Source organism: Cnephaeus nilssonii (assembly GCF_951640355.1).
Source record: "Cnephaeus nilssonii genome assembly, chromosome: 7".
Taxonomy (NCBI): Eukaryota; Metazoa; Chordata; class Mammalia; order Chiroptera; family Vespertilionidae; genus Cnephaeus; species Cnephaeus nilssonii.
The window spans coordinates 34,064,825-34,090,482 of record NC_137078.1 but is presented as its reverse complement, the minus strand read 5'-3'; the positions used below and the strand labels follow the sequence as shown (position 1 = coordinate 34,090,482).

Sequence of the window (25,658 nt, the reverse complement as noted above, 5' to 3'; positions counted from 1 at the left end):
CGTCAAAAGTAGGAAACGACTTCCCCAAATCAGTTTCCGAAACAGTCTGCAAGTGGGAGAAAGGATTCCTCCAAGATTCACAGGCAGCACCTCACAGAAAGGGGCCAACGGACTCCCCAAAATGAAAATGAAAATACTCACTCTTCATTCTGGATTTACCACCGCAACAACAGTAACGTGTGTCTACCTTGTAACTAGTGATTCCGCCTCTTCCACACAAGTGTCTGGGGTGGGGCACCGTGAGGAATTGCATCCCACTCCTGGATGAACCTTGAAAAGGTAACATCCCCTGTGGGAGCTCCCGGAAGTGAGGTGAAGGGGGGTCACCCAGGTGGGACCTGCAGCCTCAGGGGCCTGAGGAGTCAGAAGTGGCTGCTGGCAAGTGGGCAGGCCGCCCCCCCCCCCCCCCTAGTGTTGTGACATTGCATGGGGCCCGCCAGGGCACTCATTTGAGCCCATGCTGTGTCTCCCGGTGCCGCCTGAGGTCCACCTTCCTCTGGAAGCCCTTCCCACACAAGTCACAGCCGAAGGGCTTGAAGCCTGTGTGCTTGCGGCTGTGGGTGATGAGGTTGGAGCTCTGGCTGAAGGCCTTGCCGCACACCTGGCACTTGTGGGGCTTCTCACCTGCAGGAATGGAGGGGGGAGGGGAGGAAGGATGAGTCTGTGATGAAGCCAGAGGGGACTCTCTGTGACCCACATGCTCTTGACGGCAGCTGGCAGCACCCAGTCTAAGGCCTTCACGTGAAGCGGAGGGGGTGATGTGTTGCAAGTCCCGGGGAGCCAGGGGGGGCACCAGGTGAAAGGGAGACTTTCTGAGTGGGGGTTCCCAGCCAAAGGCCTCAAACCGTTTCCTGCTAAACGGAAACAGCAAAGGCCACGTGCCCTCCCCAAGCTCACAGCTGAAGCCGGCCTGGGAGGACTCCCGTGACTTTAGAAGCAGAGCGCCCCACAGCAGATGGTCAGCAGGAGGGGTGGGGAGAAGGGTGGGGGCGGCTCTTCAAACCACGTGACTGTTCTAATTCAGAGGAAGTTTTCAAATCTGAGTTTCCAAGCAGGTGTTGGTTTGTATGGACCAGGGAGCCTGTCTTCTTGCCTGCTCTTGAAGGACAATAGACTGCGTCTGAAGCATGGGGGTTTCTTAAAGTCTTGTTTTTTAAAATCCACATTTGGGCCACAAAGTATTTCTTCCTTTCTTTTTTATTTCAGAGAGGAAAAGAGAGAGGGGGAGAGAGATGGAAACATCAACGATGAGAGAGAATCATTGATTGGCTGCCTCCTGCACGCCCCACACTGGGGATCGAGCCCACAACCCAGGCATATGCCCTTGACTGGAATCGAACCCAGGACCCTTCAGTCCGAAGGCCAATGCTTTATCCACTTAGCTAAACCAGCTAGGGCCACAAAGTATTTCTTAAGGTAGCTGATCCTTTTCTATCTTGATTTTATTTTCTTTTTATGAGGTTAATCAGAGGACTTTTTATATAATAGCAACTCTTCAACATAGATTAATAAATAACATTGAAAAAGTTTTGTATTTTCCCCCAATTCATAAGCTGGTTTAACATTTGGGGAAATAGCATGGATTTCCAAATAGTCTCAGCCTGGCACAGGGCTGGACCCTGGAAAAAATGCAAAATAGATGAGGTTTGTTTTTGAGAAACCCTCAGTCCCTCTTGCCGCACCTCTTTCTGTCTTCCTGCTTCAGATTTCCTTGATAAGGAACCACCCATCAAAACGTATCCTATCCCTTTAGGGTCAAACAAATCTGAGAAACGAATTCTAGCTATAATGTAAATGTTTGATAAGGGCTTAATGTTTCATTCAGTCAAGACCTTAGTTGCATTTTGATAAGCGTCTTGAATACCTCTACTACAAGGAGTGGGTTACATGGAAATTTCAGGCAAGAGGGCATGATTAAAATAGGCTGTTTTTCTGGGTATTCTGATGGGGCCATCTACAGTGTTCAAGCATGTTTGAAGACATTAATACATGTTTGGAACACACTGCAATTTGTTTTGAATCAGTATTCATATTCTGCAATAAAACAGTCGGATTTCTGGTTCTAATGTCTCGTTGACTATTAAAGAGAGTGCTCCTGGCATTAAAACTGCCACCTACACACAACCCAAACCTCAGGGGAAGAGCACAGAACTGGAAGCCAGAGCATCCCATGGGCCCTGGCCTATGGTAAATCACCCCATCTCTCTGAATTTCAGGATGGTAACTTCAGCTCCTACTTTAGGGAACGGCAGTGAGGATCAAATAAAGTGACAGACTTAAAGGCACTTTATAAATTATAAAGCATTGTAATAGGTAAAGAATTATCATTACTATGCCGTGAACTTGCTGATGTTCTTAAAAGGGCAATAAGTGAATAGAAGCTTTTTATATCTACCAACCCCCACGACTCTGAAAATAGAATACAATAAACAGTGGTCAAGAGCACAGACACTTGAGGTCAGACAGAGCAGAATGTAAGTCCTGGCCCCGCCACTTGCTAGCAATGTAACCCTGGGCAGGTTAATTAACTCTTATGGACCTCACTTCCCTCATCTCTAAAATGGGAATAAAGAATAGCCTCTTTCTCCCAGAGTTGTTGTGAGCATAAAATGACAATGCATTTACAAAGTGCTTAGCAGTCAGCGTAGTAATATTTACTATTGCTTTTTCCCCCTCACTCAGAATAAGCTCTCAGACTCCTAAAGATGCAGCCAAGAGGCCACCCATAAATCCCTCCCCCAAAAGGCTGGGTGGGAGCCCTAGAGAAAGTCCTCAATCTCTAGGTAAACATTTAGAGCAATGGCTCTGAGAGGACCCTGGGGCTTCATATTTCACCCAGAGCAGGCAGCAGCTGGAGCAGCTGCTAAATTAGAGGAAAATATTCTTTGTGAGGATAGGGAGCCTGCAGCTGACCTGCTGAGTGGTTCTTCAGGTACAATCCCAAATCAAGGCCCCTGTGGGGAGAACTACGTATGCAAATGAACCTAAGAGAACCCGCTTTGTTTTCGTTTACACTCTGCAGTGATTAGGCCTCATCTGCCACTCATTGCGGGGGGGGGGGGGGGGGGGGGGGCAGACTCTCACAGAGATGGTGACTTATATTGGCCTCAGGGGGATGAACACATCCCTGGCCCCCCATCCCTCGCTGGGTGGTTCCTACAAGCCAAGGGCCTTAGCTCACCAGTGTGGATGAAGGTGTGTTTTTTCATGTCTGACTTCTGATGGAACCTCTTGCCACAGTACTGACAGGGGTAGGGCCGGGTGTCTGAGTGGATGAGGAGGTGTGTGGACAACGTCGATGACCTCTTAAAGCTCTTGCCACAGATCTTGCAGTCGAAGCTCCTTTCCTGTGGAGAGAACAGTGTGGCGTTCTGATGGCAGTCATCTAGGCTGCCCTTCTCCTTACCACCGACCTGACTCAAAACCAGGGCTTGCCCTTCTTTCAGACTCCCTTTCCAAATAGCCCGACCCCCTGATCCTCTCCTTCCCATTCATCCCCACCCCTCTCCTCTTCCCCTTTAACATTTTTTTCTACCCAAACACTTTTCACCCACAACCCTCCACACCCCAGGGCAAAACTGTATCCCCACCCTGCTTTTTTGACACCCATTTACAATAACTTCTCCACCCTCTTCAGCAGGAGGCTTCGACCTCAGTCACTTGAGATGCCCCCTCCCTCCAGCCAGCTGTGGGTGTTGAGAGAAATGAGAGAATACTCTTCTTACTAAATAAGTGTCTGTAAGTACGCACTGTTCTGTCATAGTTACTTCGCACTAATTTGCTTATCTACCTTCTGTCTCTCAGCTAAACTGTACTCTCCGTGGGGCATCCTGTCAGGGACCGGGTACGTTATAGGATTCGCATGTGCCTAGCACCTGGAATTTGGGCGACAAATACTTTAAAGGAATGAATGAAAGCGTAGAAGGACAAGTATGCTACTGGATGCTCTAAATGGCCCAAAATCCCTCTTTTTCCGTCGGGAGGGGTCGATGCAGATTAGCTGAGAGACTGAAACGGAGCTAATAAATCCGACACATCAGCAGCAAGGGTGCATACAAACTCTCCTCAAACTCAGAGTGATGATCAGGATCGCACTCTGGAGGCTCCCAGGGACGTGACACCAAACTCGAGGGTTGCCTCGAGACCGAGCCGGCCTCCACCCACCTTTCCCTATGCACCGAGGCCGAGGAGACGGGGCAGCCCGGGAAGCCCAAGGAGAAAACCACCAGGTGGAGAGGGGCGGGTGCTGCAGAGACCCCGAGGATCTCCGAATGCGAAGCCTTTGTGCGAGGCCGTCGTGCGGCCCCCGCCCCCACCCCCGCTTACCTGTGAGTGCACGGCTTTGTGCTGCTCCAGGCTCACCGCGTGCCCGAAGGTCTTGCCGCATATCTCACACGCGAAGGGCCGCGTGCCGCTGTGAGACCTGCGCACGTGCACCTCGAGCCCGTGCGGCGTGGAGAACACCTGCGGCGGGCGGGGCCCGGGGAAAGGTCGCTGAGGGGGGCCGAGGGGCGCGGGCGCGGGCTGGGCGCGGGCTGGGGGCGCGAGCGCTGGGCGGGCCGCGCCGGGAGCGCGGGGGGCCTCACCTTGCTGCACTTGATGCACTTGTAGGAGCCGCCGCCCAGCAGCAGGCGGGTGCACAGTAGCTCCGACTCCACCTTGACGCCAGCGCCCTTGTCCGCGTGCAGCCCGTGGCTACGCTCCGGGTACAGCCCGCCCGCCGCCGCCGTCGGCCGCTCGTACAGCCCGGCCACCGCCGGCCCGAAGTCGCCGTAGAGCCCCAAGCCCGCGCCGCCTCCTGCGCTACCTCCCCCGGGCGCCCCAGCCCCCGCGCCGCCCGCCGTCCGCTCCGGGCCGTACAGCGCCGCGGGGTGGCCTGGCTCCGGGCTGCGCTCGCAGAAGAGGCCCAGGCCTGCGCCGCGCTCCAGGGCCGCGCACGGCCGGTAGCTCTGCACCAGATTCCGCAGGTCGGAGCCCACCAGGCCGCTCCACGAGTAGGGCTTGAAGGGCAAGGGGAAGGGCTGAGCTTCGTCCAGCGATGGGCACACCGACTTCTCCGACGCTGAGGAGACACGAGGGGGCGTCCGGTCAGGCTTCAAACGGGCTGCCAGGCCCCCCGCATTTGTGCAGCCTTCCGTGCGCCAGGTGCCGCGCCAGGTGCCAGGGACGCGCCCTGGATAAAACGCAGTCCGGGTCCCTGAGGCCTCGAGGACCGCTGGAGGCAGCAAGGCGGCAAGCGGACAATGGAAACGACGTCGGGTGAGGAGAGAGGGAATTCTGTGCCAGGACGGCGGGAGCGCGCGAGGTTAAGAGGGTCTTTGCCGGCTCCACCAGCGCACCGGGTGTTCCCATAGAGAGGGGCGCGCCAGGCCGCCTGTGCTCAATCAATGCTCTGGGCCGAGCTGTGCGGGAGGAGAAGGCGGCTGGGCAGCGCTCGTGGGCAGAGGGCCCAGCTCCGCTATCCGGCCCCTCATTGTCCCCCCTCAGTCCCTTTTCGTTCCTGAGATGGATAAGGAGGGAAGGAGAGGACCAATAAAATGTGGCCCGGCCTACCCAAGACCTACCTTCCTGGGAAACCAGCAAAGGGAAGGCGTTGCATTCCTTCAAGTTGTTAAGTGCTCACCCAGTGCAGTTACGAAGGAGCAGCGGGAAGGGGGTTGGGGCTTGAATTGCCTGCCAGATACTACTCCCATTTCCATCATAGTTTGACAGGGGGGAAAAAAAGGTCCAAATTTCTTAGAAAATAATTTACAACTAAGGCTTAGCCACCAACTGTAAGGAGAACAGCTTTCCAAATCCGCAGCTTTCTGCATCCCCCAAACAACAAGAATCTTGCTAAAACCAAATCCCCAACATTTACTTTCTGTACGTGCATACGGATTTGCAAATCAGTTCAGGCACCGCAGCCTCCTATCCAAGCTAACCGCTTCAGAGGGAGGCTGCAGCCCCCCGAGTTTCCGTGGGGAGACGCCGCCGGTGCCCAGACCTTGCTGGGCGGTGTCAAGAAGAAACCTCGGCTTGCTGCTTTCCAGACTCACTCGCTGGAGCTGTCTTTTAACCAAGTCAACGCACCGAGTGCGGGATGGGATGGGGGGGAAGGGGGAATCCTTCTAAAACTAGTAAATGCAGCCTTAAATAACCGACCCTTGGCAGACCCTGCTGGTCTGCGCTCTCCTTCCCCAGGCCCAACTGAGACCCGCCCCACCCGACGTGCTCTCACTCAGTTTTCTCCAAACTCCACTGCTGGATGGAAATGAAACCAGCCTGCTGGCCCCCAGAACTGGACCGACCAGGCAGAACAAAAAATAAAATGGGCCCCCATTCCCGCCTTGGAAGACCCAGCGGGGGGCCGGAGATTTTCCTCCGGGATGGGTCCCTCCGCTGGGCGCCCAGCTCTGCGGGGCCCCACGCCGCGGAAGCGAGAGCGATTTTTAAAGGCAATGACGCTTTCCTCTCAGACTTCCCTGGTCTCCATTTGTTTGAGACCCTTGGGGTTCTGGATGCTGGGATCCCAGCTCTTTCTAAACAATCAACTCTGGCCTGAGAACGAAATGTCGACGTTGCTGCCGCCGGAGACGACTCATTTATTTTCTCTCACCCACCCGCTCTGCGCAAACAAACTGGGTGGGGATGAACAGCCCGGGTCCCGCCGCCTCGGATCCAGGCAGGCTGCCACGGTCCCAGAAAGTCGGATGCCGCCCTTGGGGCCCTGTCCCCCACGAAAACTCTCCCTCCTCTGGGAAAGACCCTCCGCCGTCCATTTAGCATTTCTGCGCCCAGAGCCGCGCGGGTTCATTTCCTCGCCGAGAGGTCCCTGCCGCCCGGACCCTAGGGTTCCCAGCGGGTCCTTACCTGGAGACACAGAGGGCGACGGGGGCCTCCAGAAGTCCTCAAACTCCGAGCTCCGATCGCAGACGCTGCCCTCGCAGCTGCCGGGGGACGCGGAGGCTCCGTCGGGGGTCTCCGTCAGCTGCGACTCGGGAGACAAACGGCTCCCGGGCTCCACCTTCACCCCCGCGGCGCCCGAGGTGCTGTCTGCGGAGAGGAGGCGGGAGAGGTGCTCAGGCTGGGCCTGGCGGGGCCCCACGCTTCTGAAGAGGCGCTGCTTGGACCGCGGCGCCCGGGCGTCCCCCTCTCTCCCCGGGCCTGGCCCGGAACCCGCCCGGAGCCGGGGGCGAGGGCAGGGAGGTCCTGGAACCTAGGCGACAAGCCCGGGATACCACCCGGACGGGACGACAGAAAACAAAGCAGGCAGCAAAGGGGGCGCCGGGCCGCCCCGCCCGGCTCCTGGGGGTTGGTGTGGCTGGGCTCCGGGTCTGCGTCCCGGGAGCAGCCCCGCCCGGCCCGCGCGCGCCCCCCGCACCTGCTCCGCCGGGCGCCAGGCCGGTCTCCGGTTGGAGGGCATAGTCGGGTCCCGGGGAGCGCGGTTGGTGGTAACTGTGAGCCTTCTTGCTCTTCACAAGGAACGAACGCGGCATGATGGTGGGGCGCGCTTCGCTCCCCACTCCCTTTGCAAGGGTCCCTGGAGCCTCGGCCACCGCGCTGTCACCCCGAATTCTTGCTCGGCCCCAGCTAGGCGGAGACCTGCGAGAGGAGAAGCGGGTGGAAACCGGGTCGGCACGCTCCGGGCCCGGGAATGGGGAGCCGAGCAGAGACAGAGCTCGTGCCGGGGAGGAGCGAGTCCGGCCCGCGGGAGGAGGGGCCTGGCCCGCTGCGCCGCGCTCACCAGGTGGCACTCGGACAGGTGGCGCGAGCCCGCCGCCGCCGCCGCCGCCGCTCACCGGGGCCCGGGCTCCGGCCTCTTCCTCGGCCTCGCCCACGCCCCCCGGCCCCTCCCCTCCTCTGGCAAAACAGTTCAGCAAAGTCTCCCAAGAGCCGGAGCGCCCAATGGGCCGCTGATTCCAACCCGACCCGCCGGGCCCTGCTTTCGGGCGGGGGCAGAGGGCGGGGGCAGAGGATACATTTAGGGCCTGGGGATGTGTCGATGGTCGAGGACCCGGAAGAGGCAAGTAGCCAAGCCCTTCAAGAACCAGCTACAAACTGGAGGGCAGGGGGGCAGGGGCGGGGCACACTGGGCAGGATGAGGGTTGGGGTCGGGGGCGAGCCGCAGCAGGGGAACTGGGGGCAGCAGAGGTCCAAGAAAGAAGGTTGGGGAGCAGGGGGGCCAGAAGGTGAGGCGGCGGGGGAAGTGGCAGAGGACCAAACCCGGCCCTGGGAGGAACTCGCATCCTGGTGCTCTTGCGCGTCCCACACTCATGCTCCACACGGGAAAAAAGTTGACCTGGAGACGCGGGAGCAGGCAAGGTCCGGGGCCAGACACCCAGACCCTGGAGACCTAACCTTGGAAACCAAGTCCCGGGGAAAACCACTCTCCACTCTGCTCACCAAAAACCTTGTCCTGGGGAGGTCGAGCCCCGCCGGCGCGCGCTGGCTGAAGCGCGCGGCTCCCTCCTAGGAGCCCACAGGGAACCGACAGCTTGGTGGGCGCGGGAGAGGCGAGGTCCGCGCGCGGGCCGGGCGGAGAGCTAACTGCCCGCTCTGCCGCTCTCATTAACCCCCCAATCAGTTCACCTAATCCCGGGGTCGAAACCTGAGCCCGGCGGGGAGGCGGGGCAGCGCCTCGGCAGTGCTCGGGTCTCTCTCCGGGGGCGGGACTAGGTGGCTAGGAGGTCTGGAGAAAATGAATCTGCCTTCCTCCCGGGGCGACGGCGATGGGGGCTGGGTGCACTTGTGAGCTGCAGGCTCTGCGAGCAACCACTCTCCGTGGTCTCAGCGCGTTCAGAAATGGGGCCCTGGGGCTTACGGTCCTTGGGCGTCGCCAGGTTGAGACTGCGAGACTAGGAGTGGCGCGGCTCCAGGTCAGGATGCAGGACGCCGCCTAAGTCTGCCCATTGGCGCTCCGGGCGTAAACAGAATGCTAGGGGGCTCGTCCCCTGGAGGGCATCCCCGTCCCCCTGTGTCTCCTTCCCCGGGAGAGGAGTGGGGCAGGCTTGGGAGAAAAGAAGGCTGAGTCTTGCAGCATAAACCCCATCGACGTTTCCCGCGCCCTAAGCGCCAGAAGGCCCCCTAGGGGCGAGGGTGCTTCCCCCCCGCCAACCGGGTCGGCCCCGAGGGTCGGAAGTTCAGGAGGCTTCGGGGTGCTGGGCTGAGCGAAGGCGCAGTTCTGTTGCTTCAGTTTGTCCCCGCGCCCGGCGTGAGCTGCCCTTCGGCCATATAATTAGACACTTACGAACGCAAAAAATCAATTCCTTAAACAACCATGAAACTAAAAGGAAAAGGTAAACGGAGTGAAACGGCCCCCGGGGCCCCGCTGCATCTTGAGTACGGGTTGGCGTAGAGCCCAACAGCGGTGGTGGGGGGTGCAGGGTTTGAGGTGCCCGCGTCCCCTCTTCCTGGGCTGACCGGGACCGCGCGGGATCCGGCGGGCGAGGAGGCTGCCTCCCCACCCCTGCCACAGCCCCGCACCTCTCCCGCATCCTGGCTGTTTCTGCGGGTTCCTGGGGGGGTGGAGGGGGTGGGGTGGGGGTGGGTAGGGCCGAGCACTGAGCGCGTGGGAAGGCGACCTCGCTTAGCAGCTGGCGGCCAGGGGGCGGGGCGGCCCTCTCGGCGCACGCGGGTCCGCAGGGCCTCCGGTCACGGTCAGGGCCCGGGGGGACGGGAGCTGGAGGCACCGAGCGGGCAGCCTGCAGAGCTCAGCCGCCGCCGCCGCCGCCTCCGCCCCACCAGATGCTTCCTTCCCGGGTGGATCCCGCTCCCCTGCAAAACCACCAAACGTCCCGGCGCGTGTCCCCAGCCCTGCCGTGCGGGTCGGTCGGGACCCAGAGCACAGAGCTCTCCGCGCTCCCGCACAGCCCTCCGTTCGCCCCGGCAGTGCCCGTGCCGGCCAGCTTTCGGGCCGCCCCCGCCGGGGAAGGGCGTGCGAGACAGGCGCAGCGAACCTACCTGCGGGGTCAAGGCGCGGGCACCGCGCTCGGAGAGTTTTCAAACCGAGCTGCTCTCCAGATGGATGGATCTCTCTCTCTCTCTCTCTCTCTCTCTCTCTCTCTCTCTCTCTCATCTCCTTCGGAGCTCAGCCCCCAAAACCACAAGCTTCACTTCCTGAGCGTTAAGGAGTAACTCGCTTAGCCCTCAGACCTCCCCCCACCACCCCCGGGTCCGGCGGCGGGGCGCGCTCTTCCTTTGCGCAAGGGGCTAGCTGGACAGGGGACCCGGCTTCCAGCTTCCCTCTCCAGGGTCCCTCCCCGTTTCTTCTCTGTGGGGCGGCGGGGGTGGGGAGACCCGAAGGCCTGAGACACTAGGAATGACTCGAAAGAAAATGAACTATTCTTGGCTCCTGGGAGACTTCCGCAACAAGCAGCAGTCACAGATTCAGGACACAGATTGACTGGGGCGTCGGGAGTGGAGGAGAGCCCAGCTCCGAAGCCTCCCGGCCCATCTGGCCCGGGACACCCCCCCCCCCGCCCCCCAACCCCGCCGCCCGCTCGGGCTGCGCCGCCCCGGGGTTGGGGCCGTGAATCACCCGCCCGCGGTGCCGCCGGCCTGGAGCCCGGCGAGTGGCCGCGGCGTCCGCAGAGCGAAACCTGCCCCGCGGCCCCGAAATAGCTTGTTGTGGAAACACTTCGGGATAAATACGCCCAGCGAGGCTGAAAATACCTTGACACCCAATCCGAGAGGTTTGCTCATTTCCCTTCGGATTTAGGTAACGGTTAAATTTGGAAGAGGTGGGCGAGCGCCGAGCCCCCGGCCGAGAGGGCGCTGGCGGCGCGTCCCCGGGGCGCCCGGCGGGACGGGAGGGCGCGCCCGCCCCACGCCGCGCTCGCCGCGGTGCCGGTGCGCTCAGCCGGCGGCTGATTTCCGGGGGTCCGAGCTGCGGAATTGGAGACGGCGCGGGAGGGAGCGCGCAGGGGCAGCGCGGTGGCTGCTCGGCTGACCCCGCCCTGCCCGGCCGGCCCGGGAGAGCCATATCTCGGGCGCGGGCACCGCCACAGCCTGAGGTCACCTTCAGCACCTGGTCCTCAGGGGAGCAGTAAAGCGCCATAAAAGCAGCAATACCTGATGATTATTAAGAGTAAACCTTCGCCGGGATAGTGTGCCATGAGAGCGGGCATCTGAGTCTACATCATGTCCCTGGTAGTCTCAACCAATGTCTGTGGATGGAGTAAATGAATAAATGGCATTAATTGATTAATTCTGTTAATAGAACGCGGGAAAGCTAAAAATCTCACGCATAAATGAAACAAATGCAGCAACCTCCAACGCTAGACTGTATGTCATGATCCATCGTGTGGCCTGTTGTGCATGTCTAAGCCTAAACCCTCTCCTGGCAAGGGTGGATATCCGTGTAATTACATTGCTTTCCTAAATGAATGACTTAGATTTTGGTCACTACTTCATGCACAATAAGTCTCCAGTGTTAGATACCCAGAGAAGGGACTAATGCTCCTCCATTTTTGCAAATTAACAGCCATGTATTAAATTAATTAAAAGTTGTCATAGGGGGAAAACGTCCCTTAGAGCCCTTTTCCTAGAGAATGTTTTTTAAAGTGATTTTTAATTTGCACTGTAAACCTAAAGTTATTTGCAGAAAATACTTGGTTATCAAGGCAGTGCTTCAAGCATGCTTTAATAAATTGTATTTTATACAGCAATGATTGCACACCTACTGTGTGGCAAGTGCTAGATTAGACACATCTTAAATTATGTGTCTAGCTGTCCCCTTCACCCTACTATTATTTTACTCAACATACCCTTTTATAAATAAATGCAGAGGTAATCAGCCTCAATTAGAAGAATTACAAATATTGGATTAGCTGAAGGAAAATGAAGTGCATTTAAAATTTTTATTTCTTGTGTGCTTTGTCTTGGCCCAAGGTCTAAAACCTTAAAGACCATTTTCTTTGCACATTAGCAAGTTCAAAGTTAAGATTTCTTAAAAAGGCACTTAAAAAGTTTAGTTGAGTGTTGCTGTTCAGGGTCTTAGGAAACATGGGTGGGGAGGCTATGAAGGGGGCATAGCATCCATTTCATTCTGATTAAATCTAGTTGGCTTGCTTGGTTTGCCCTTTCCAACCTCTGAGTTTGCAAAATAAAAATGGGGACAAGAACATCCAGGGAGAAGCAGGTGGGAGGGGAATGACACCAGATCCCCCTTTATATGTTTTGAACCATGTGGCTGTATTACCAACTCAACTGAAGAAATACACATTAAAATATTTAACTAGCAAGATCAGGTCATTTCGCATGTGTATAGTGCTGAAATGTGATTCCCACACTCAGGGGGAGCAGAGAGAAAAGTAAGAAGAGGGGCACCCAGAGAGGTTAAGAAACTTTCCAGGAGAGCAGCCAGGAGCCCGGACTGGAAATGATGACAGAATGAACCTGACTTCCCACGACTCCAAACCACCTCTCACTGACTACTAACCTGAGAGGAAAGAGAGTAAGACCCCCACCCCATGCACCAAGTGCAAATTTTTAAAAGCTAGAAAGAATCCCTACCCCATGTTCCTTTGGAACTGAAATAAATCTAATCATAGGCAGAATGTAGGCTCGGGCATAATTTTCTATAAATACTGACTTTCACCAAAAAAAGATGTTAAACTTACCAGTATCCTCGGTAATTTACTAATTGCTATCACGTAACAATAATCATGTATCTATAGGTACCAAGTAACACATGACCTTCTTTTTATGGCAAACATTTCCAAGTTCTGGCCAGTGGCCCACTTATTTCAAGCAGCATCTCATAGATCAGAATTTCCCTACAATAAAAGATCTGAGCTATTTAAAAAAAAGAAAATTGTAACAGGATATTACCAGTTTCTTGTTTATTTTCCCCCACAAAGCTTTACAGTTAGTTACCGTCTCTGTCCTCTTTGGGGGAAGCAGAGGAAGAGGAGGTGATCCAGGAATCGCAGGGAGGGGAATGCCCCATCCAGCCTGCATTTCTGTAATGTTTGCCTCCTTTGATTGTCTCAGCGAGGCTACCAGGAGGGGACAGAGTCCCTGCTGTCCAGGGACAGTCACTTGTGGATATCTACCTCTGTTACTACCCCGGTGGCCTTGAGCAAGTTACTCAACTCTCCCAGCCTCAGTTTCTCACTTGCAACGTCAGAATACCTACCTACCTTGCAAGACCCTGGAACAGTCCTTTGATTTCCATTCTTCACAGGTTCCTCTGGGCACCAAGAAAGAAAGAATGCTCTCAGTTAAGGGTGTCCTAGGTTTAACCTCCTTGTTCCGTGCCCTGCTTGGATTTATTCAACTTTGGATAAGCACACCTCGTTACAGCAATTTGCAGGGACTTGGATATAGATATTCTTTTTAATCAAAGGTCAGAGAAAATGAACCAAGGATCTATTTTCATTCTAGATATTCCATGGATTTATTCGGGGGAAGTTAAATGCGTAACTATCTTGTTTCAGGACTCAGTTTACCCATCTTTAAACAGGAAATGCCTTCCATGTGTCAAATACCAGGAGCTACTGGCTAAAGAGTAGCTGTGGGAGACACACTGAAAGTAAAATCAATGTTTAATAAACACTGTAAAAAGGCAGGGGGGGGAGGGGACACAGGGTGGGACTGGGCATGAAGGTCTCTGTAAGCCAGACAGAGATTTTTTCTATATGAAAGTGGTGCTTTATTTTTTAAATATGTTTTCATTGTAAATTATATCAGTTATAATTTGATTAAGAAAGAAAAGAGGAAACTTCAGTATTTTTGCTGGAGTTTTAATCATATAGGTACAAATGTGTAATCTGCTTTTTTCACTGAGTATAATAATATTTCTTTCTATTCTCTTTATTTTTCAAACTTTCTTTAACTGAACAAAAAGTATTTTATAATAACATTTATTTAAATAAAAATCATGACAATCATCTTCCCCGCTCTATTATCTTTCATCATTCTCAATTGCTATAAAAAGGATCATATCAGCTAGATTACTATAATTTACTCAATCACCCTGTCTTAGTAGTTAGCTTGTTTTCATTTTTCACCGTTTTAAATAACGGAACAAAAAGTTTTCTGGATATAGCTTTGCCCACATTTTAAATTGCTTCTTTAGGGCATATTTTTAGGGGTGGAATTTCTGGATCCAACAATGAATATTTTCAAGGCCTTTGATACATACCAGAAAAAGTGTTTTGGATAGCATGTTTATGTAATGCATAAGCCAGGAGAATTTATATCATTTTAACAAACAGTTAAAAGATTATAAAAATCAACTATGGAAAAGCTAGATTTTTATTAAAGACCAGACACAGAACAAGTTTTTGTTTTATGCACATGAAGTATTTGTTAGACAGTGACCACACCCTGTCATGTTGCCATGGTTTTGTCCTCCTAGTATCAAAAAACTATTTACTTTTTGTCTTTGGATGAGCTGTCTTTGTGGGTATAGTCAGACAGAAATGAGCTATATATTTTTTTCTAAATTGTATGAATTCAAGGAAAATAAATGCAGAATGATAATTGTGTGATGACAACTCAAATGTTAGGTAATATAATTGTTTCCCTTCTCCTCTTACAAGGAGCAGGCTATCAAAATAAAATTTAAATGACACTATAAGTCAGAATAAGATTTGATGGTATCATCGTTTATGGAAAGTTGGTAATGCTTTTTTACTAACACACAATAATTGGGAAATGGGGTAAAGGAGAAATTTGGAGATAAACAAATTAATATAAGACTTACATTATGAGTAAAACCCAGTCTCATAATTATATTTGGAACCTTTCAAACATAAAGAAAAGCACTATTTTCTTCCAATAAACATTTTGGGACCATTACATTTAAATCTTGACACATTATAAAATATACACTATTGCTATAAAATTTTTAAATTAAACTTTACAGAAAGGATTTCAAACACCTGAAGAGGGAGGGGGCTTTAGCTTTAGTGTTCAGAGTTCAAATAAGAAAATTGTTAACCTCACCACATATATATTTTTACATTGTTCCTAAGAACAGATTGACTGAATAAAGTGTCATCTTATGTGTGGGCTGCATGAGATGACTCTTCATAGAAACAGACCCAGCATGAACTTTTATGGGGGAGGGGGGAGGAGGAGATTTTACTTGGTGAATGGAAAATGTAATGAGAGAGAACATGTAAAATTATTTTTCTTTTTAAGTTTTTCATCATTTCCTCCAGGATGTTTGGTGACCGTTTTACCCTACTTCAGATGAAGCACTTCACTTTAAACCAGTAAAGCCTGTAAATTGTAACTTTTAAAAATTACTCACCAAACACAGCTCCTCTAGAGGGAATGTCTGACCCTATGCCTAGAGGTAAGATGGGGTTATGGTTCCTGGAAACCTCAGGCCAGCTGTGAGTCTGGGAGAATCAGCCGAAGCTCTCCCTCAGAGGCGAGTCCCTAGGTGGACAGCATAAACGCGTTCCCTTACCCCTGCTGCAAGCTTCTAACCCAGGCCGCGTGAGCTTATCGGGCGTTATCAGAAGCCCAGAAACAGCATTTGGTAAGTTTCTGAGTGCAGCACAGCTACATGATAGAACATTGGAACAGTAGGCGAGCCCAGCCAGAGTGGCTCAGTGACTGAGCTGCGACCTAGGAAGCAGGAGCTCACAGGGTTGTGGGCTCGATCCCCAATCAATGATTCTCTCTCATCATTGATGTTTTATCTCTCTCTTCCTCTTCCTTCCTCTCTGAAATCGATAAAACTATATTTTTTAAAAAAGAAAAGTAGATGAAAGAAAAATTTAAAACACATTTCCATATTCTACCACCTTAGTTTAAGCACCAGTATTATTTGGGGTGTTTTTTCCTCAATCTTAAAAAAAAAAAGAGTCTAGATGTATATTTTGCATACTATGGTCATATTGTATAATTGTCCATTTAGATGATATGTTATGATTTTTTTATTCATCTTTTACTGGACAGTTGGATTGTATCTCTTTCTGCCTACTCTAAATGATGCTGTGATTTTGTTAAACCTGCATTTGGGTTTTTATGTACATACTAGAGGCCCAGTGCATGATTGAAATCATGTGAGGAGGTGCCCCGCCTCCCACCATGTGATGAGGCACCCCGTGGGGGGCCGGGACCCAAGCCTGACTCGCAGCGTCCCCCGGACTCCTGCCTGTGTCCGCTCCAGGGCCGCCCAAGCTGCTGCGCCGGCTCCGGCAGGCCCCCCTGCCTCTGTCTCTGTCTCCACTCTGGGCCTCACCTGCGCACGCAACCTCCTTCTGTCTGGTCGTGACCTGTTATGGAGTCCTGGCCTAATTTGCATATTACCTCATATATATATATATATATATATATATATATATATATATATATATATAGACTAGAGGCCTGGTACACGAAATTCGTGCATGGTGGCATGGTGTGTGTGTGTGGGGGGGTCCCTCAGCCCGGCCTGCACCCTCTCCAATCCGGGACCCCTTGGGGGATGTCTGACTGCTGGTTTAGGCCCCATCCCACAGGGATGGGGTCTAAACCAGCAGTCAGACATCCCTCTCGCAATCTGGGACCGCTGGCTCCTAACCACTTGCCTGCCTACTGGCTTGATCACTGCCTAACAGCTCCCCTGCCAGCCTCATGGCCCCCAACTGCCCTCCCCTGCCAGCCTCATGGCCCCCAACTGCCCTCCCCTGCCGGCCGGTCTCATAGCCCCAGAATGCTCTCCCCGGCCAGCCTCATGGCCCCCAATTGCCCTCCCCTGCTGGCCTGTTCGCCCCTAACCGCCTCTGCCTTGGCCCCCACCACCGTGGCTTTGTCCGGAAGGAAGTTGGACGGTAGGAAGATGTCTGGTCTCCCGGTCTAGTTAGCATATTACCTTTTTATTAGTATAGATAATTCTCTCTTTATGGTTGATTGCCAGAAGTGGAATTTCTGCATCAAAGAAACCTTTTATTTTTACTTTTTTAAAAAAATACATTTTTATTGATTTCAGAGAAGAAGGGATAGGGAGAGAGAGAGATAGAAACATCAATGATGAGAGAGAATCATTGATTGGCTGCCTCCTGCATCGAACCTGCAACCCAGGCATATGCCCTGACTGGGAATCGAACTGTGATCTCCAGGTTCATTGATAGATGCTCAACCACTGAGCCACATTGGCCGGGCTATTTTTACTTGTTTTAAAGGGTAAGAACCTTTTAAAGTTTATGAACACATACTGACAAATTATTTTCCCAAATGACTGTAATAATTATACCTTTGCCAAGGAAAAACTTAAATACCTTAATAACCAAGTAGCAGCCTAATGTAGTAATTAAAGGCATGGGCTCTGAGCCAGATGTCCATAGTCGGAAATTCTGCTCTGTCATTTTTTATTGTTAGACAAGTTCCTTAACCTCTCTGTAGCTCAGTTTCTTTATCTGTAAACATAGTTACAATATTAGCACCTACCTCAGAGGTTGTTGCACTGCACAGATTCAACAAGTTGATAGGTGTAAAGCGTAGAGGAGGCATTTACCGCTAGTTAACACTATACGCCAAGCACTCTGCAAGGCCCTTTCATACATGATCTCCAACCATCCCAGTAAACAGCCTATGGAAACAGACTGCTTGCCTTCCCCCAGATCACACAGCCAGAGGACAGAGTTCAGATTCAAACCCAGGCCGGCCTGGCTGCAGAACCTAGGCGGGGTCCAGGAGGTAGGCCTCCAGGCCTCACAGTGGGAGCAGTCGCTTGCCCACTCCAGGCGGCGCCCAGGACTTGCCAGGAAGCGTTTTAATATAAATGTCCAACATCCCCAATCAGACCGGCCGCCTCAGAGACTCAGGCTCCTTTCCCTGGCTCACAGGCCTCATCTACCACAGGAGCCCTTGGGGTCTGGGCTTCCCAAGATCACTTCCAACCCTCATAGCCTATGTCCCCATCAGATGGAGCAGATCACTGAGGCTGAGGCCATTGCCTCTTCCTGAAGTATTCTAACGGGCCCTGATGTCAGGTAAGGGCCGACACAGCGGTAGGGGCCACAGGAGCTTTCATTTGAGCTTTAATTAAAACACATTCTCTCTCTCTCTCTCTCTCTCTCTCTCTCTCTCTCTCTCTCTCTCACACACACACACACACACACACACACACACACACACACACACACCAGCCCTATCTGATGAAAGAATGAGCAGGGCTTCTGTACAAATCGGGGATTAGCTTGTGCACCTCACAGTCCCTTTGTTCACTCGTGGGAGAGAGAACGCCCTGGTGGCAACAAGGAAACACGAGGGACAGCACAGAATGAACTCCGCCTCAGACAGCAACCCGGCGACCAGTGTGGAGGCTGAGTTCAGCCGCGGCTGCTGGGGCCTGACGGACGGACGGATGGAAAGGCGCGGTGCTGGCACGGTGGTCCCGCAGGAGGGTGAGGTTTGTGGACTCAACTGTACAATTCATTTTAATTCAACAAGTATTCACAGAACACTGGCTGGATGCCCTGTGCCATGCCAGATGTGGGGTATAGAGATGGATATGGGGTACTCTGCTCTCCTTCAACCAGCCAAGAAGTGAATATAGCCGGGAAGGTGAATAAAGGAGACAGTGAATAAAGAATATTTTTCTCCTATCCCAGACCTCTGAGATGCCATCTGGCCTGGCACACGGGGACTTTTCTTTAGTCTCTGTGATGGTTAATTTTGTGTATCAACTTGATGTCCAGAGAGCTGGTAAAACATTTCTGCTGCGTCTGTGAGGGTATTTCCAGAAGACATTCGCGTTTGAATCAGTAGACTGAGTGAAGAAGACCTGCCCTCACCAATGGGGACGGCATCAGGTCTGCACCATCCAATCTACTGAGAGCCCCACTAGAACAAAAGGGAGAGGGAGGGTGCATTCATATCCACCACCTCCCATCTTTAAAAATATATATAATTTTCATTGATTGGTGTGTTTTTTTTGTGTGTGAGAGAGAGAGAGAGAGAGAAACATCAATTTGTTGTTCCACTTACTTATGCATTCATTGGTTGATTCTTTTTAAATGTTTTTATTGATTTCAGAGAGAGTAAGGGAGAGGGAAAGATAGAAACATCAATGATGAGAGAGAATCATAGATCGGCTGCCTCCTGCAGGCCCCTTACTGGGGATTGAGCCGCAACCCGGGCATGTGCCCTGACTGGGAATATAATGGTGACCTCCTGGTTCATGGGTCAATGCTCAACCACTGAGCCACACCAGTGGGGCAATTAGTTGGTTCTTGTATGTGCCTGACCGGGGATCAAACCCACAACATTGGTGTAACAGGACAATGCTCTAACCGACTGAGCTATCTGGCCAGGGCCCCCTACCACCCGCCTTGATCTGAGATGTCTATCCTCTCCTGCCTGTGGACGTTGGATCTCCTGATTCTCTGGCCTTTGGACAAACCCCTACCACCACCACCACCCCTGCCCTGCCCTCATGTGAATTATACCACTGGTCTCCTGGTTCTCCAGCTTGCAGATGATGGCACTTTGGGGCCTCCGTAGCTGAGTAAGCCAATTCCTATAATACACCTCCCTCATTAAGGCTCTGTTTCCCCGGAGAACCCCAGCTAATACAGCCAGTCAGCACAGTTTCCGCTAGAAATCTGAAAGGCCTGTCACCTGAGACCAGGGATGGGGTTTGGTCATTGACAGATTCTACCAGTTGCAGAAGAAACTCATCTGCTTTTTGCTCAAAGACATTTTCCTCCTGCTCTGGGAGCCATTTTGCAGCTTGGATCAAAGAAAGGCATTTGATGGGGATATTTCATCATGCTTCTCTAATGAAATTTATCTCTTTTGCTTAGGATTCTCTGAGGAGAGTCAGAGAGGGAAGGAAATGTTCTTCCTTCCTCCCTCCCTCCCTCCCTCCCTCCTTCTCTCCCTCCCTCCCTCCCTCCCTCCCTCCTTCTCTCTCTCTCTCTTTCTCTCTCTCTTTCTTTCTTCCTTCCCCTCCCTCCTTCCTTCCCTCCCTCCCTCCTTCCTTCCTCCCTCCTTATCTCTTCCTCTCTGTCTCACTTTCTTTCTCATCACAAATTTAAGATTAACTATTACTATTAACTATTCTTGGTACCAAGACTAGATACAGTATTTCTCTCTGGGATCCTAAAAAAAAAATGGTTACTGTGTGAAGGAAGTAAACAATGCTCTCATACATCCTTAAAATAAATGCAACATAAGTTGCTGTTTCTCACAACACTCAATATATATTGTTGACATTCATATAAAAATACAGTTTGGTAAAAATTATACTTCAGGAAACTCTGGAACTGTCCAGCAAGGTACCAGCTGTCTACTGGTTTGGTTTAATCCATGGATGTTTTAGACTAGATTGACAAAGTTCATACACTGATGCAAGCTTCAAATAATCCTCCCTGAAAATTACCCCTCCCTACCGAGTATTTAAAATAAATATTGGATGACAGGATGAGATTATACTCTCAGCTAAATTCTGGAATGCAGCTACTCTGAGTTATCTGAATTCAGACTCCTATGCCTTAATAGACAATTCAAGGGTAGAATTTGACCTGTTTTGAAAGCCAAGGTACCAAAGAACAGCTGGCTGTATAAAAAGGCTTTTCTCACCTACAAGGGAAAACCAAAGTCAGGTGTAAGTTCTCCTTGAAGAAATCGTTTTGAGTTTGAGTAGCACACACATAAGACCGTAAGGGTCATATTCATAGAAAGTGGCCAGAATACGTTTTCCAACTTTATATTTTCAATACAGAAAAGTTTAAAGAATAGTACAATGAACATTTAAACAATTCCAACTAGATTCAACGTGAACATAACCTTAACATAAAAAGTTTTAAAATATTAACATCACAATAAAATCTTAATTAACACCCCCAGAAGTCATAACTTTGAGTAGTGATACTTCCTGCCTCACTCTACAGGATAAAGTATTTGTGATTTTCATGCCGGTAATTAAACAAAGTTACTTATATAATATTGTTATAACATTATGAACCAGTTAAAAGGTGAGAAATGTTTACCAAATACTTACCAAATGTAAACTTATTTTGCAAATATCTATCCTTTCTGGCAGTGATTAGCCAAGAGGCACTCTGAGTTTGAGATAATAAGAATCATGTTATATGCATATAGATAGTTTCTGCTTGTTTTTTGTTTTTCAACAGAAAGGAGTAGTCTCACTCATCTATGAAAACTGTTTTCTCTCTCAGGTTTTTTAAGATTTAATATAAGCGTTAATAGGGGGCAGCAGGGTAGAGTGTATCTGGGTTGAACTTGTGTAGTTGGCCCGTACTCAGTTGCTGCCAACAGATCTAAAGGAATTTCAAAGTTATAAAAAGTGTAATGTTGGCATATAACAGACAACTCATTTCTAAAATCTGCCTGTTCCCTATGTACGACATTAGCCTGAAACCCAGGCTTGAAATGTGTCAATCAAGCTAATAACTAATTTTTCTTGGTGGTTGATGATGAGACTGTGCCAAGTTCTTTTCCTACATTATTTCACTGAAATACAGCAACCCTATGAAGTAGTCAGTATTATTATTATTATTATTATTATTACTAGAGTCCCAGTGCATGAAAACTCATGCACTGGAGCGGGGGTCCCTCAGCCCAGCCTGCCCCATCTCATAGTCCGGGAGCCCTCAGGGGCGGGAGGCGACCCGGCGATCAGGGGAAGGCAACGCCCCATCACACCTCTGCTGCTGCCACTGCTGGCAGCGCAAGCCTCGGCCGGCCCTGGTTACCTGCGCCTCGGGTGGCCCTGGGCGGCTGGGCAGCTGCCATCTGAGGCTTGCCTGTGCCTCAGGCCAGCCCTGGGTGGCTGGAGGGCTGAGGGGGCTGGGGGACTCTGGAGGCAGGCTCATGGAGCAGCTGGGCCCGCCTGGGGGCAGGCCCGGCCTTGCCACGTGCCTGTCACCCCGGCGGGGCTGAGGGGACTGGGCACTGCCATCTTGTGGCTGTGGGCGCCGTCATCTTTGAGGGCGGGGCAGTCAATTAGCATATTCCCTCTTTATTAGATAGGATTCCTGTTTTAGGGATGAGGAAACTGAAGCTTAGAGAGGTTCTTTTGCCCAAAGTCACACAGTTAGTTAATGCGATGCAAACCTAAAAGGATTTGACATTAAAGCTCAGACTCTTGCCCTAGCCAGTTTGGCTTAGTGGGTAGAGCGTTGGCCCCCAGACTGAAGGGTCCCAGATTCCATTCCAGTCAAGGGCATGTACCTCAGTTGCAGGTTCGACCCCCGGCCCTGGTCAGGGCACGTGTGGGAGGCAACCAATTGATGTCTCTCTCTCACATGAATGTTTCTCTCTCTATATTCCCCCCCTCTGCTCCACTCTCTTTTAAAAAATCAATGGAAAAATAGCATTGGGTGAGGATTAACAAAAAAGCTGAGATTCTTAGCTCTTTGGTTATGCTGCCTCCTGTAATAAGCAAACACACTAGATGGTCCTTTATTCAGGCTGGGCTGAGATAACCGCTGCTCTTCTGTCAGGCAAGGTTATGTCTGGAACAAGCCAACAATAGCTCTTGTATATAAGAATCAGAGCTTGTAATTCACAACAATTGTTAAATAGCTCTAGAAATAAAGTCTTCCGTGCTTTATTCTCTTTTATAAACTTTTACTGATGTCTGATTTATATACATAGGGTGAAGGTACATAAATCTTAAGAGTATACCTTTTTAAAAAAAAAAAAAATGTTTCTATTGGCCCTAACCGGTTTGACTCAGTGGATAGAGCGTTGGCCTGCAGACTGAAGGGTCCAGGTTCGATTCTGGTCAAGGGCATGTACCTTGGTTGCGGGCACATCCCCAGTAGGGAGTGTGCAGAAGGCAGCTGATCGATGTTTCTCTCTCATCGATGTTTCTGACTCTCTATCCCTCTCCCTTCCTGTCTGTAAAAAAAATCAATAAAATATATATATTTTTAAATATAATGTTTCTATTGATTTATTTATTTTTTTTTAGAGTGAGAGGAAGGGAGAGGGAGAGACAGAAGCATTGATGTGAGAGAGAAACATCAATCAGTTTCCTCTTGCATGCACCCTGACGGGGGACCAGACCCACAACCTGGGCATGTGTCCTGACCGGAAATTGAACCAGCGACCTTTCAGTGCATGGGCCGACGCCCAGCCAACTGAGCCACACAGAGTTTGGTTAACTTTTTGATAGATATCCACCGAAGTCAAGATCTAGAATAGTTCCAGCACCGAAGGTGCTTGATTGAATTTGTATTTTTTAATTAGTTGCTTAAAGTGGGACATCGCCACTGAGCTCTGGTTAGAAATTGGCAAGAAATTGGCTTGGGAGCTATAAAAATGTAGGCCACTGACCATGGTTGTAGAATTAAGTGAGCCGCCCAGGAGCCAACTCACGTCTGGGATGTTATCTTGCCATGAAGACTGTGTTCAAATTGCCAGACCTAATAGTCTGGCTCAGTTTTTCCATAAGTTGAATGCAATGAAGGTTTTATTGTTTTGTTTTGTTTTCCTGGAAAATATCAACCATACCCAGATAGAATAGTAAAGTGTACCCCATGTATCCATCAGTCAGTTTCAATAGTAAATCTATGGCTAACCTTGTTTCATTTATTTCTCTACTCACTACTCCCCTCTTCCACTTCACTATTAGGAAGTAAAACCCAAATGTCCTATCATTTCTTTTATAAATATTTCAGATGTCTCTATAAAGAATAAGGACCCTTCTTAGCAAAGCCTTTGAGGCAAAGAAAAAATTCCAGAAGAAGGCTTAGGTGGCCATTCCAAGTTTGGGTTTTTCATTAATCCTACTAAGGTTTTCTTGGCTACCCAGCAGTCCTTGAAAAATCATGTATTAACCCTTTGCACTTGCTTGCTTTTTTTCTCGATTCCTTTATTCTACTCGGGATTTAATTTTTTAAATACCCCAGATTTTACAAAGCGCGGCAGTAGAATAAAAAACCGGAGTTTCTTTTCATACAAACTTATTTATTTGGATTTTTTTATATTTCAAATTATTGATACATTCAAAGAGTAATTTTAATCTCGACATCCGAGTGCAAAAGGTTAAGAAAGTGATACCTTTATTTCTGGGGAAAACTGGTTATGAGTTTTCGACATTTAAATCAGCTTATTTTAAATTCAGCTAATGATAAATCACCAGGTGTTTGAAAGCGCTCAGGGCCCGACCACCCTCATCTAATCCCTATGTATTATGGCTCGAGGACGGCGATGCTCTTGGTGAAGCCAGGGAAAAGCTAACTCTATATGTAAGCCAGAGTACTTATTCTAAGAATGGTTGGAAGCATAATAGCGAAAATATATGAATAATTTTATGAATATGAGAATATCTGAAGCTGTCTCTCAGAGAGGAAAATTCCCTCAAATGTGCTTAATATAACAAGTTTCTGTTTATAATGAATACTAGAGGCTCAGCGCGCACGAAATCGTGCGTGGTTAGGGTCCCTAGCCTAGCCTGGCCTCCGTCTCATGGCCTCTGCCGCCCTGCGACACTATGTGATGCTCCCCGCCCGGGGACACTCCATGATGCTCATGGCCCCTCGACTGCTCAGCAAGGCTCCCCCCCAACTGCTCCTCGAAGCTTGCTGCCCCACCACCACCACCACGAAGCTCGCTGCTGGACGCTCAGCAAAACTCCCCCCGCCCCGCCACTGCTCCGTGAAGCTGCCCCGCCCTGCAAATGCTTAGCAAAACCCGCTGCCGCCTGGGTGACTGCCCCGCTAAGCTCACGGCCACCCCGCAAAGCAGCCCACAGTCCCCAGTCCCGCCCCGCCCCGCCGCCAGCGCCCCTCATGGTGAGCGGCTGGGGGGGGTGGGGAGAGGGGGGACCAAGAGGTGCTCTATGCACTTCATGGTGACCGGTCGCCTGTTCGGTCGTGACACCACCTAGCTCTTTATATATGTTAGGATACAACTTTAGTTTAAATTAGATTATTGTTTCCAAAAGTATGTTCTATAGGAAAAGGAACATTATTTTATATTATTAGTGGGAATGTTAATTTGTGGAAGGTATATTAGCAATATGCATCAGGAAAAAAAGTATTAAAAATATATATACCCTCTGCTCTGGGAGTTTTACTTTAAGTCATATATCACAAGGAAACAAAGGTGGGTGTCAAACTTACTTTAAAGCGGTTTCACGGCAATGATAAGGAACACATGCCCAACAAAAGAATGTTGGTTAAACATATTAAAGAATGTTCATATGATGTACAGCCCTTAAAATGTGTAGAAAATGGTAAGTTAAAAAAATAAGGTCACTTTTTAAATTTTTTGAGGAAACATCATACTATTTTCATTTGACCCAGTAATCCCACTTCTAGGAATGTATCCCAAGAAAACAGAAACACCAATCAGAAAGGATATATGCACTCCTTGTTCATAGCAGCACAATTTACAATAGCTAAGATTTGGAAACAGCCTAAGTGCCCATCAGCAGATGAGTAGATTAAAAACTGTGGTACATTTACACAATGGAATACTACGCTGCTGTAAAAAAGAAAGGATTCTTACTATTTGCGACAGCAAAGATGAAACTGGAGAGCATTATGCTAAGTGAAATAAGCCAGTCAGGGAAAGATAAATATCACATGATCTCACTCATTTGTAGAATATAAAGAACATCATAAACTGATGAACAAAAAGATACAGAGACAAAGAAGCATTGAACAGATTGTCAAACTTCAGTGGGAAGGCGGGGGGTGGGTGGGTGGGGGGGCGGAGGGGCGCGGTAAGAGATTAACCAAAGGACTTGTATG

The 25,658-nt window shown here is 50.3% G+C and overlaps 1 protein-coding gene across 1 annotated transcript; it reads right to left on the bottom strand.

The window, feature by feature from the left end:
• Positions 1-445: 445 nt before the first annotated feature.
• Positions 446-7,478, bottom strand: GFI1 (growth factor independent 1 transcriptional repressor; the record flags this gene model as incomplete). The annotated part of the gene is made up of 6 exons (XM_079778229.1): positions 446-624; positions 3,182-3,347; positions 4,327-4,464; positions 4,587-5,062; positions 6,853-7,035; positions 7,364-7,478. The coding sequence occupies 6 exons, from the start codon at positions 7,476-7,478 to the stop codon at positions 446-448; spliced, it is 1,257 nt and encodes a 418-aa protein (XP_079634355.1).
• Positions 7,479-25,658: the final 18,180 nt, after the last annotated feature.